We start from the raw sequence: 13,364 nt of genomic DNA, 5'->3' as shown, positions 1-13,364 counted from the left end.
AATCAACATGAAGATTAAAGTCAACCATAATCATTGCCCTATTCATTATACTTGCTCAGCCTATTTGTTGATTTTCTACAGAGTAGTTACTGTTTGGGGGGCTGTGCACTACTCTTACCCAATGCCTTCTTTTCCTTGTTGTTCTTTTACCCCCTCCCTCCCAAGTGGACTCTACATCATCAGAAACAAAAACAGAAATTGTTGGAAAACCTCAGCAGGTATGGCAGCACCTGTGAAGAGAAATCAGAGTTAACATTTCAGGTCCAGTGACACTTACTCAGATCTGATGGTAGCTAGGAAAATGTTAGTTTAATGCAGAAGGTGAGCTGGGGGGAAGAGTTCAGGAGTAAATCTTAGGAGGGGATAGAGCCCAAAAAGAGAGAAGAACAATTGGACAGACAAAGGTGTGGATAACGATCTGGTTGGGAGGGTGAATAGCTGCTAATGAAGACTATTAGTGGCTAACAATGGGTTGTGTATAATGGCAGACTATATGATCAGAAGGCCTGGTGTGTGGTGCTAGGGCTAGGACATAGAAGAGTTCAAGCCCTAAAGTTATCGAGCTTGATGTTGAGCTTGCTGCAGAGGCTCCAAAGTGTAGTTCTTTCAGTTGATGCTGAGCTTTGCTAGAGCACTGCATTAAGCCTGAGACAGAGATATTGGCCAGGGAACATGATGGTGTGTTAAAGTGGCAGGCAAGTGGAAGTTCAGGGTCTTTTTTGCAAACAGAACTTAGGTGTTCTGCAAAGCGGTCACCCTGTCTTTCGGTTTCTACATAATGAGAACCTAGATCATCTCTCACAGCTGTCCTCATTTCATCTCTTATTAACAATGCTACACCACCACCTTTCATTCAATCCTGTGTTTCTGAGAGGTGAAATATATCTATTTGTTAAGGTCTCAGTGTTGATTTTTTTTAGCCATGTTTCTGTCATGGCTATGCAATCATATTCATTTACCTCAATTTGCGTCAGTTTGTTTACCTTATTCTAAATGCTTCATGCATTAAGATAAAAATCACACAACACCAGGTTACAGTCCAACAGGTTTAATTGGAAGCACACTAGCTTTCGGAGCACCACTCCTTCATCAGGTGGTAGTGGAGGGCTCGATCGTAACACAGAATTTATAGCAAAAATTTACAGTGTGATGTAACTGAAATTATACATTGAAAAATTGATTGTCTGTTAAGCCTTTCATCTGTTAGAATACAATGATAGTTTCACTTCTTTCATGTGTAAATCACAAAACCTTTTTTTTAAAATGTTGCATTCTCGGGTTAGCTGTTAACAATGGTGATAGCTAGACAATATGTTGAAGGTGTTGGCCCCCTGTGTTCTCTGTCTATGACCTGATGTTTAGATTGATTCTAATCTAAAAAGTGAGATAACGGAGTTTTGCCTAAATTCATGCAGTTTTTGAGCTCAGAGTTCTGCATTCATGTAGAACTCTGAGCTCAAAAACTGCATGAATTTATGCAAAACTCCGTTATCTCACTTTTTAGATTAGAATCAATCTAAACATCAGGTCATAGACAGAGAATACAGGGGGCCAACAACTTCAACATATTGTCTAGCTATCACCATTGTTAACAGCTAACCCGAGAATGCAACTTTTTAAAAAAAAGGTTTTGTGATTTACACATGAAAGAAGTGAAACTATCACTGTATTCTAACAGATGAAAGGCTTAACAGACAATCAATGTTTCAATGTATAATTTCAGTTACATCACACTGTAAATTTTTGCTATAAATTCTATGTTACGATCGAGCCCTCCACTAACACCTGGTGAAGGAGCGTTGCTCCGAAAGCTAGTGTGCTTCCAATTAAACCTGTTGGACTGTAACCTGGTGTTGTGTGATTTTTAACTTTGTACACCCCAGTCCAACACCGGCATCTCAAAATCATGCATTAAGATATAAAGCTTTTATGTTTGTTGCATTATTCTTTTTATGTTTCTATGGGTTTTTCTGGTAACAATCAGTATCTCATTAACCTGCAGTCCAACCTTCCCTTTTTCCTTTGATTTTCAAATTTTCCATGAAAGGACCCTCTCCATACCCAACCCATGCCCTGCTCTCCCACCACTATTTTGTTTAAAGACCTATATGCAGGCCTAGTTATTTAAGTTATCAGGACTTTCATCCCAGCATGATTCAGGTGAAGACCATCCCACTGGAACAGTTCCCTCCTTCCCCAGTACTGGTGTCAGTATCCCATGAATTCAAACCTATTTCTGGTAAACCAGACTTTGAGCCATACGTTGGCCTCTTTAATCTTGTTGAGCCAGTGCCAGTTAGCTAGTGGCTCAGATAGTAACTGGAGATTATTACCTTTTTGGTTGTCCTTGCTAATTTAGTCCCTAGTTTTTCATAATCCCTCAGCAAAACCTCTTTTCTTGTTCTGCCTATATTGTTTATACCTGCCTGGACTACAACAGCTGGAATTTTCCTCTCCCACTCCAAGTTCCTCTGCAGCCTGGAAGAGATGTCTGGAATCCAGTCATCAAGCAGACAGCACAATAATGGGACTCTAGATCCTGGCTACAGAGAGTACTAATAGAGTCTATTCCCCTGGTTTTATTAACCTGACTTCAGATATATTTATCTTTTCCATACTCTCTGGAATGGCTCTCTGTATCATAATGTTATGTTCAGTTTGCTCATCCTCCCTATATTTGGGAACGTAATGTCCGAGTGGTTTGTCGCTGGACTGTCAATCCAGAGACACAGGTAATGCTTTGGGAATCCAGGTTCAAATTCCATCATGGTAGGTGATGGAATTTGAATTCAATAAAATTCTGGAATTAAGATAACCGTGAAACAGTTGCCAATTCTCAAAAAAGCCTATGTTGTTTTTTTAGGGAAGGAAATTGTCATCCTTACCTGGTTTGGCCTACATGTGACTTCAGACTGAAAGCAATGTGGTTGACTCTTAATTACCCTCTGGGCAATTAGAGATGGGCAACAAATACTGGTTTAGCCCGTGGTGCCCTCATCCCAGGAATGATTTTTTTTTTTAAAATCCCCTCCAATCACCAAATGGGGAGCAAGAATCGTAAACCTGTTATATGAGATCAAGGGCTGATCCTTGTAGTCACACTCTCCTGTCCCAGATCACTGACCAAATTTGAGTAATTAATCTAAACGGTGTGACTATTTCCTGAAACATAGCATTCAGATCTCACCCACCCCCTCAGGTATCACAGCATTCGATGCTCAGACATCAGCTGATTGACACTGAACCAACTTTCTCAAGCAGCCAACACTTGCTCAGATGTGGTCACTATGAACAATAATGGGATCCACCAGCAACTGCATCATGCAGATACAACACAACAGCTGTCCCTGTATCTCTATTTTATTTACTTCTTAATTTGTTTTTTTTCCCTACTGGTCTTTTTGTTTTACATCTGTAAAATATTCCTAATTTACTTTTAATTTGAAAATAACTTACAATACACAGTCAAATTGGTAGCTATTACCAAACAACAAACTTATGATCTTCCTCTGATGTCACTCTTTGTTTTCTGCTGGGCCCCTAATCGTGGGCTTTGACTTATCCAGGTAAAAACTAAAAGCCTTACAAACCTTGTACCAAAAAAACATTGTAAGGCACTTCTTATCCTCTGTATCGAATTCACAAATTCTCCAAAATCCCAGAAATATAGTCATCTGGGTTGTGCCTCACTCCCGATCATGTAAAGCTTACTCAAGGCCAAACTTGCTGGAATATGGTAGAAATGCCCAGTAAGATAAACTTTAGAAACTGTTTTCTTGCCATCAACTCAAAAACATCAGGGCTGGTGTCCCCTACACTTGCATACCCATCCCCTAATCAACTTAGTTTAATGCCAAGAACCATTCTAAACCAGAAACTAAACTGGACCCGCCACCTAAATACTGTGGTTACAAGAGAAAGTCAGACATTGGGAATTGTGCATTGAGTAACTCATCACCTGGCAACCATCTACAAGATACAGAGGAAACTCGATTATCTAAACGAGATGGGCGGGCACTATTTTGTTTGGCTAATTGATTATTCGGTTAATCAATTCCATGTCTTTCCTCTAGGGCTTGGAGTTTGCAGTTAAGTCCGCTCCCCGTCCTGGTGGCTAGGCAGCAGCACACCACGCGCGAGCACCTACCCGCCCCCGAACCCCGTCCAACACTGCCTTCCCAACGTCCCCCAACACTGCCCCCTGCCCGCCCTTAACCTTGTCCAGCATCGCACCCCCGCCCACCTCCAACCCTATCCAACACCACCCTCCCAACCCCATCCAACACCGCCCCCTGTCCCGGTCCCAACCCTGTCCAACACCGTCCCCACCCCATCCAACACCGCCCCCTGCCCCTGCCCCAACCCCATCCAACACCGCCCCCTGTCCCGGTCCCAACCCTGTCCAACACCGTCCCCACCCCATCCAACACCGCCCCCTGCCCCTGCCCCAACCCCATCTAACACCGCCCCCTGCCCCTGCCCCATTCCTGTCCAACACCGCCCCTTGGCCCATCCCCAACCCTGTCCAACACCACCCCCCCCCTGCCCCAAATGCCATCCAACTCAGCCCCCCCTGCCCCCAACCCCATCCAACTCAGCACCCTGCCCCCAACCCCACCAACACTGTCCCCTGCTCCCACCCCAACCCTTTCCAACACAATTGATTCACAGTGGGAACAGTAAGTACAAAGTAAAGGATATTCAACTAGTCTCCTTCAACAAAGGGAAAAAGGGAGCAAGGCACCACCTCCTGCAAGTTTGCCACCCAGCCACAAACAACCCAGCCTTGGAATTATATTGCCATTTCTTTGCTGTCACTGGGTCAAGTTATAAAACTCGCTTCCAAAACACACACATTCTAGGACAGGCAAAACAAGACCCATGAGACTTCATAGAGGCATGGTATTCTAACCAGGACTTCATCAATAAACACATGGACTTGGATCCTATCTACCTTCCATTGAAAAAAAGAACTGGAAATGACATCACTCACCTTAAGAAACCAAGACCTATAAATAGAGAGGCGGGACCTACCATCAGCGCTTCACCGGACACTCTCACTGATGATGTTACCTCGACGTCTGAAAACAAACCTTCCAGCTCAGCAAGCTACCTTACATAACTTCCCTACATCCCAAGAATTGCAGCGGTTCATGAAGGTAGCTCGACATTCCCAGTTCTCTAATGGAGCAGGTAATGGGGAAGAAATGTTAGATTCCCACATCCCATGAATAAATAAAATCCAGTGAGACCCCAGCAGCAACATGACTTTTAAATAATTGCTCTCCACTGTAGACTTATGGGCTAGTGGTTTTGACCAGGCTTACATGGTCAAGAATTTGAAAGGCTTGATGTGAATAAGAATTCTTCAATTAAAATCAGCCCGATTTATTCCCAATTTTTATTTGCTTCCATTATCTTTGATCCTGCATTTACTGGCTACACTTGGCCAAGATGACACTGAATCATACATCAGGACGTCAACTGGAGTAGGACCTTTGGAGGTGAAAAATTGAGAGCGGAAAGTTTAAAAAATGAATGGCATCAAGCTTCGTCAGATTTAAAGATTAATAATAGAACTACATAGATTTGCGTAAACTGTACTGCTCAAAAATAGCAATCCAAAATTGGGTGACACAGTGGCTCAGTGGTTAGCACTGCTGCCTCACAGTGCCAGGGACCTGGGTTTGATTCCAGCCTTGCGCGACTGTGTGTGAAGTTTGCACATTCTCCCTGCATTTGTGTGGGTTTCTTCCCACAGTCCAAAGATGTGCAGTTTAGGTTAAGTAGCCATGCTAAATTGCCCTTAGTATTCAAGGATGTGTTAGTTATGTGTATTAGTCAAGGGTACATGTAGAGTGGTGGGAGAGTGGATCTGGGTGGGTTATGCTTTGGAGAGTTGGTGTGTATTTGTTGGGCTGAATGGCCTGTTTACACACTGTATGGATTCTCTTTTAAAAAAAATTTCAGTCCATGCCAATGCAAATGCTGTACACAAATCTGTATCACCAGTGAAAGTACAATGACTCAGCAAGCAGCAGTCAGTTCTTGTGATCATGATTTATACCTTCGAAAAGTTTCACTTAATGTTGAGTCTACAATCATAAATCATGAGTAGATATTGAGGAAAATTATGATCTGGCAATATGTCTTTGAAGCCAACTGTACAATTAAAATCAAAATTAAAATCCTGTTAGGAGAGAAAAGAGCTGACGTTTCGAGTCTAACTGACCCTTTTTTTCTCTTTTGGTTTCAGATTCCTGCATCCGTAGTAATTTGCTTTTATTAAAATCCTGTTATCCAGACTGATATCTCCATGAGAATGATTGTTACATCCTTTTTTTTTTGCCACTGATTATGTCATAAAAATTAGTTTAAGTTGTTACATAGCAGCAGTTGTCAAGTTGCTAAGCAACTGATTGTTATTCCATTATTGGTCTTACAATTCCAAATTAATGAGACAGAGACCCTGATTGTAACGGTTGATCATTACTAATCGGTCAGTTTTATGTCTTCAGAATTGCTCAAATTTTCTCCATGATCTCTCTGATTCACAAACTCAATCCTTTAACATATTTCCTATGTTGTGTCGCTTTTTCTTGCCATCTGGTCAACATTCCCTTTCTTTTGAAACCCTGCACAATGGCTGTCCTACCAGATTTAAACTACTCTGGCAGGGCGGGAAGTGGAGCCAAAGCAGTAAGGGGACAAAAGAAAAGGTTGAGGATAGCACAGAAGTTAATGAGAGCAACTTAAATAGTAAAGGCTGTGTTGGAAAGGACAGACAAGAGTACAGCAGAAAGCAAGGGAAGTCTGGGTTAAACTGCATTTATTTCAGTGCAAGAGGCCTGACTGATAAGGCAAATGAACTCGGGGCATGAATGGGTACAGGGGACTGGAATATTTTAGCTATTACAGAAACATGGTTGATCGAGGCACTGGTAACAAATGTTCTGGGGTAAGATGCTATAGGCAGGAGAGAAGGCAGTACTGAGAGCTGAATCTACATGTGTAGAACTGAGAAAAACAAGGGGCGATCACTTTCATAACATCATATTCTAGGACTTCCAATAGTCAGCGGGAGATTCAGAAACAAATATGTAAGGAGATTGCAGATAGCTGCAGGAATAATAGAGTTGTAATAGTAGGGAATTTTAACCTTCCTAACATTGACTGGGACTACCAGTGTTAAGTGCTTGGCTAGAGAGAAATTTGATAAGTGTGTTTAGGAAGAATTTCTTATGCAGTATGTAGATGGCCCTACTAGGGAAGGGCCAAAGCCTCCTCTTGGGAAACAAGACAGGGCAGGTGACAGAAGTGTTAATGGGGGAGCATTTTGGGACCAGTGACTATAATTCCATTCCTTTTAAAATGATTATGGAAGAGGAATACGTCTGATCCACAAGCTAAAGTTCTAAACTGGGGCAAGTCCAATTTTGATGGTCTTGGACAGGAACTTTCAAAAGTTGATTGGGGGAGGCTGTTTGCAGGCAAAGGGACATCTAGTAGGTGGAACAATGGCTCACTGGTTAGCACTGCTGCCTCACAGCGCCAGGGACCAGGGCTCAATTTCAGCCTCGGATGACTGTCTGTGAGGAGTTTGTACGTTCTCCCCATGTCTGCGTGAGTTGCCTTCGGGTGCTCCGGTTTCCTCCCACAGTCCAAAGATGCGCAGGTTAGGTGAATTGACCATCCCAAATTACCGATATTGTTCAGGGATATGTAGGTTAGGTGCATGAGTCAGGGGTAAATATAGAGGAGGGGAATGGGTCTGGGTGAGTTACGCTTTGAAGGGTCGGTGTGGACTTGTTGGGTAGAAGGGCCTATTTCCATACTGTAGGGAATCTAATCTAGTAAGTAGAAGGCTTTCAAAGTGAGTTAATAAGGGTTCAGGGCCATCATGTTCCTGTTAGGGTGAATGATAAGGCTGGCAGAAGTAGAGAACTCTGGGTGACTAGTTATTGAGGCCCTGGTCAGGAAAAAGAAGGAGTCATACGACTTGTCAGTGAATTCCATGAGGAGTATAGAGGGTGTCAGAGTACGCTTAAGGGAGAAATCAGGATGCCTAAAAGGGAGCATGCGGTGGCTTTGGCAGATAAGGTGTTAGAGAATCCAAAGAGATTCTATAAGTACATGAAGGAGAAAAGAGGAGCTAGGGAGAGAATTAAGCCTCTTAAAGATTAAAATGATATGCAGAACCACAAGAAATGGGTGAGATCCTAACTGAATATGTCTCATCAGTATTTGCCATCGAGAAAAGCATGGATGCGAGAGAAGTTGTTACAATAAATAATGATGTCTTGAAGAAATTCCACATTACAAAAGAAGTAGTGCTGGAAGTTTTAAAATGCATTAAGGTAGATAAATCCCCAGGACCAGATGAAGTGTATCGCAGGACTTTGTGGGTGGTTAGGGAGGAAATTGTGCGGCCCCTAAGGGAAATATTTGTATTTTTGACAGCCATGGGTGAAGTGTCTGAACATTGGAGGGTGGCTAATGTGCCATTATTTAAGAAAGGCTGCAGGGGAATGCCTGGGAATGCAGTCAGGTGAGCCTAATATCTGAGGGGATTCTGAGAGACAGGATTTATAGGCATTTGGAGAGGCAAGGACTCATTTGGGATAATCAGCATTGTTTTTTGAGTGGAAAATCGTGTCTCATGAATTTGATTGAGTTTTTTGTAGGGGTGATCAAGAAAGTAGATGAGGGCAATGTGATAGATGTTATCTACATGGACTTTAGCAAGGCCTTTGACAAGGTACCACATGGTAGATGGTTGAGTAAGATTAAATCTCATGGGATCCAGGGAGACCTAGCCAATTTGATACAAAATTGGTTTGATGGTAGAAGACAGAGTCTGCTGGTATAGTTACTTGTCAGACTGAGGCCTGTGACCAGCGATGTGCCACAGAGATCGGTGCTGGTTCCACTGTTTCTAATCATTTATATAAATGATTTGGATAATAATTTAAGAGGTATGATTAGTAAGTTTGTGAATGAGACTGAGATTGGTGGTATAGTGGACAGTGATGAAGGTTACCTGGGAATACAGTGAGATCTTGATCAACTGGGCCAGTGGGCTGGTGAATGACAGATAGAGTTTAATTTAGATAAATGAAAGGTGTTTCATTTTGATGGGTCAAACCAGGGCAGGACTTACACAATCAGGGATAGGGCCCTGGGGAGTGTTATAGAACAAAGAGATTTAGGACTACAAGTTAACTGCTCCTTGAAAATAGAGTCACAGGTAAATAGGGTGGTGAAGAAGGTTTTCAGCATGCTTGTTTTCATCAGTTAGAGTATTGAGTAAATGAGTTGGAATGTCTTGTTGCAGCTGTACAAGACATTGGTGAGGACACGTTTGGAGTACTGTGTGTAGTTCTGGTTATTCTACTATAGAAAGTGCATTATTAAACTAGAAAGAGTGCAGAAAAGATTGACCAGGATGTAACCTGGACTGGAAGGTTTGAGCTATATGGAGAGTTGGATAGGTGGGGACCTTTTCCTCTGGAGGGTAAGAGACTGAGGGGTGACCTGATAGACGTCTATAAAATCATGAAATGCGTAGCTCAATAGCTGGTAGGGGAGTCTAAAACTAGAGGGCATAGGTTCAAGGTGAGAGCAGAAAGACACAAAAGGGTCCAGAGGGGCAATTTTCAGAAGGTGGTGAGTATCTGGAATGGTCTGACATTGGTAATGATGGAAGCAAGCACAATTTTATCATTTAAGAAACATTTAAACAAGTACATGGATGGGTTAGGTATGAAAGGATATGGGCAAAAGCCCTTCATCATTCCTGATGAAGGGCTTTTGCTCAAAACTTTGACTCTTCTGATCCATGGATGCTGCTTGACCTGCTGTGTTTTTCCAGCACACTCTCAACTCTAATCTCCAGAATCTGCAGTCCTCACTTTCGCCATGGAAGGATATAGACCAAATGCAGGCAAATGTGATTAGTTTTATTGTAAAAACTGGGCAGCATGGACAAGTTGGGCCAAAGGGCCTGTTTCCAAAGGCCTCCATGACTTTTTCATTGAGGACTGTGGCTAGTGATTGAATCCCCTGTTTCATTTTAACTCCCCCTCATTTTTGAGAGGAAATTCTTCAACAGTGTAGTAAGAAACTTGATCTCACTGCTTCAAAGGATGATCGAGGCACAAACCCACAGAATATGTTGAAAAAATTCTTGGAAAAGCATTGAAAGCACCTACTAGGCTACAGATGAAATACTGTAAAGTGGGATTCGGCTTGATGGCAGTGCAGTGTTGACAAAACGGCCTCTTTTTATATGATAGGTGCTTCTATGATCACTCTCTGGCACACCAAAAATGTCTTTAATTTACACCGCAGATGGCATTTGGCGGCCATTGGTGATAATCGTAACATTATCTCGGGCACAGAAATCAATCTTCCAATTTTCTGGTAAAATTAGGATTTTAACCTTTTGAATTAGACCAGGACATCCTTAAAAAGATTACATTGTGTGTTTTCTGAGTGATAACCATGAGTAAGACAATGGGAAATGCATTTAAGGAGGAGCTAAATAAGTACATTCAGGAGAACGGAATATTTAGTTATGATACAGTTAGATGAATGGTTCAAAGCAACAGTTCACCAGATTGGTTCCTGGGATGAGAGGATTGACTTATGAGGAAAGGCTGAATAAATTGGATGAATATTGTCTGAACTTTTGAAAAATAAGAGGTGCTCTTCATTAATGAAAGGGTTTGACAGAATACATACTGAGATGTGTTTCCCTTGGCTAAGATGAAGAGAAATTTCTTCTTTCAAAGGATTATAAGTCTTTGGAATTGTTTCACCAAGACTGAAGTAGACAGATTTTTGATCCCTCACGGAATAAAGGAGATGGGCGTTAACTCAAGATCAATCATGATCATCTCGAATAGGAATGTAGGCTGAATTAGCTGGAAAAGTTTATAGTGCTGGAAAAGCACAGCAGGTCAGGTAGCATCTGAGGAGTATGACAATCGAAGATTCAGGCAAAAGCCCTTCCTAATGAAGGGCTTTTGCCCAAAACGTTGATTTTCCTGCTCTTCGGTTGCTCCCTGACCTGCTGTGCTTTTCCAGCACCACTCTAATCTTGACTGTAATCTCCAGCATCCGCTGTACTCACTTTCACCTAAATTCGCCAAGTTGTCTATTCCTGCTCCTAATTCTTATATCCTTAACATAACAATGCAAATTATTGCACATTTCTTTCACTATTATCAAAAACATGGAATACCATCATGGCTCATTACAAGTAATTGTCCTCCCTGAATATGTTCTGCCACTAATCCTGTTATCTCTGCTATTGTTTAGGGAAGGAAGGGTGATCGGGGACTGCCTGGTTTGCAGGGAATTTCTGGACCTCTGGTGAGTGATAAACTTCTGAGAGCTTGCCCTCTGAATAAGTAAAGTTTAATTCCAGCTTTGGTCTTAGCTTCCTTCAGGCTCCATCAGGTCATTAGTCTGCAGTTCCAGCAGTCGCCACCATTCTTGGTGGTGCTACTGAGTCCAGCATGTTGCTGACCGTTTGACTGGTGATACTCAAGGGTTGAGACATTCTCATCACTGGGAGCAAGAAATATACTTCAAAATAATTATAGTTATTATTTGTTGTTGTTGTTTTTGTTCTCTTCCCTATTCCAGGTGACTTTATGGATAATGATAACATCCTTATATTAGTTCACTCTAAAGTGGTTCCTGGTGAAGGGCTTTTGCCCGAAATGTCGTTTTTTCTGCTCCTCAGATGCTGCCTGACCTGCTGTGCTTTTCCAGCACCACCTAATCTTGACTCTAAAGTGGTCACTGCTATCACTGCAGAACGGGGTGGCATGGTGGCTCAATGGTTAGCACTGCTGCCTCACAGCACCAGCATCCCAGGTTCAATTCTGGCCTTGGGCAGTGTCTGTATGGAGTTGGCATATTCTCCCCGTCTCTGCGTGGGTTTCCTCCAGGTGCTCCGGTTTCTTCCCACAGTCCAAAAGTGTGCAGGTCAGATGAATTGGCCATGTTAAATTGCCCATAGTGTTAGGTGCATTAGTCAGAGGGAAATGGGACTGGCTGGGTTACTCTTCGGAGGGTTGGTGTGGACTTGTTGGGCCGAAGGGCCTGTTTTCACACTGTAGGGAATCTAATCATAAACAAATAATCCAGATCCACAAGCTAATGTTCTGAGGTTGAATTTGAATTCCATGATGGCAAAATTTGCAGACAGGAGCAATTTGATCATGTAACTGTAGATCATTCTGGTATAATGCCTGTTTGATCAACGTGAATTGGTAATAACACACTTGACGACTTGTGGATGCTTTTGGATGCTTTCTGCTGAACGGGTATAGCGATTTTGTATAGCAACCATCTACGGCGTGATTTTCCATAGACCAAAGTTGCAGAGGAACACAACTGTCGTGTTCTAGCAGAATGACCTGCACTGCCATTTATTGTAAAAACACAAAGAGTTCACTGATGTCCTTTAGGGAAGAAAATCTGCCATCCCTACTTTGGTCTGGCCCACAGATGAGTCCAGATCCACAGCTATGTGGTTGACTCTTAACTGCCATTTGGTCATCAATTCTGACCTAACCAGTAACACACATATTTACATACAAGAATGTTTGAAAATAAACTCAACAAAACAATAATATAAACATTCTGTATGCCTCAGTGTGACACTTGACAGTTTATCTACTGGTCTAGTCATTTTGGAGCCAACCTAATACAGTCAAATCTGCTACTGTACTTTGAAAATAAGAGAATGCACAAATGAATGACTTTCCCACCTCAAAACTCTCCCTAATTTGGCATCAATTATAGCAAATAGATGGAGGTTGTGGCATAGGGGTAATGTCACTGGTCAGATTTGCAGGTTAATCCTCTGTGGGTGCATGTTCAAGCACTGGTGGAATTTAAGTTCAAATAATAAACCTGGAAAATGTAGCTTTAATTTTACAATTGGCATTAAATAGAAACCTGTCTGGCACACTAATGTCTCTGAAGAAGAGAAATATATCAGCCTAACTTACCTGCCCTACATGTAAGTTCAGATCCAGTGCAATGTAATAGGTTCTTTGATGGATGAGCAAGAGAGTCAGTTGTGTCAAATATCTGTGAAGCTGGACAGAAACCCCTTCCTACAGTATTGATGGTCTATGCATACCATATAGACTGCAGTGGTTCAAAAGACCAACTCAAAAACCACGTTTTCAAGGGAAATAGGGGTGGCAAAGAAATGTTGACTGAGCCAGTGATATTCACATCCAATGGCACATAATATTCAAATGATAAATGAATTTTAAAAAAATAAACCTCATTTCAGGATGGCCACAGGATGGACAGTAGGGAAAATGTCACATATTTGT

The 13,364-nt window shown here is 42.1% G+C and overlaps 1 protein-coding gene across 3 annotated transcripts in view; it reads left to right on the top strand.

The window, feature by feature from the left end:
- col22a1 (collagen, type XXII, alpha 1) overlaps nt 1-13,364 on the top strand; it is a 284,019-nt gene that overhangs the window by 173,052 nt on the left and 97,603 nt on the right. For all 3 annotated transcript variants that reach the window (XM_087986621.1, XM_087986620.1, XM_043687857.2), the window contains one exon: nt 11,323-11,376. In XM_087986621.1, the coding sequence (XP_087842747.1) occupies nt 11,323-11,376 (54 nt within the window). The remainder of the gene's footprint in view (nt 1-11,322; nt 11,377-13,364) is intronic.

The sequence above is a fragment of the Chiloscyllium plagiosum genome, unplaced genomic scaffold (assembly GCF_037043375.1).
Source record: "Chiloscyllium plagiosum isolate Xiang-an unplaced genomic scaffold, Cpla_swu_hap1 HiC_scaffold_4, whole genome shotgun sequence".
NCBI lineage: Eukaryota > Metazoa > Chordata > Chondrichthyes > Orectolobiformes > Hemiscylliidae > Chiloscyllium > Chiloscyllium plagiosum.
Note: the sequence above shows the minus strand (reverse complement) of the source record. Positions and strands in the feature narration are given on the sequence as shown.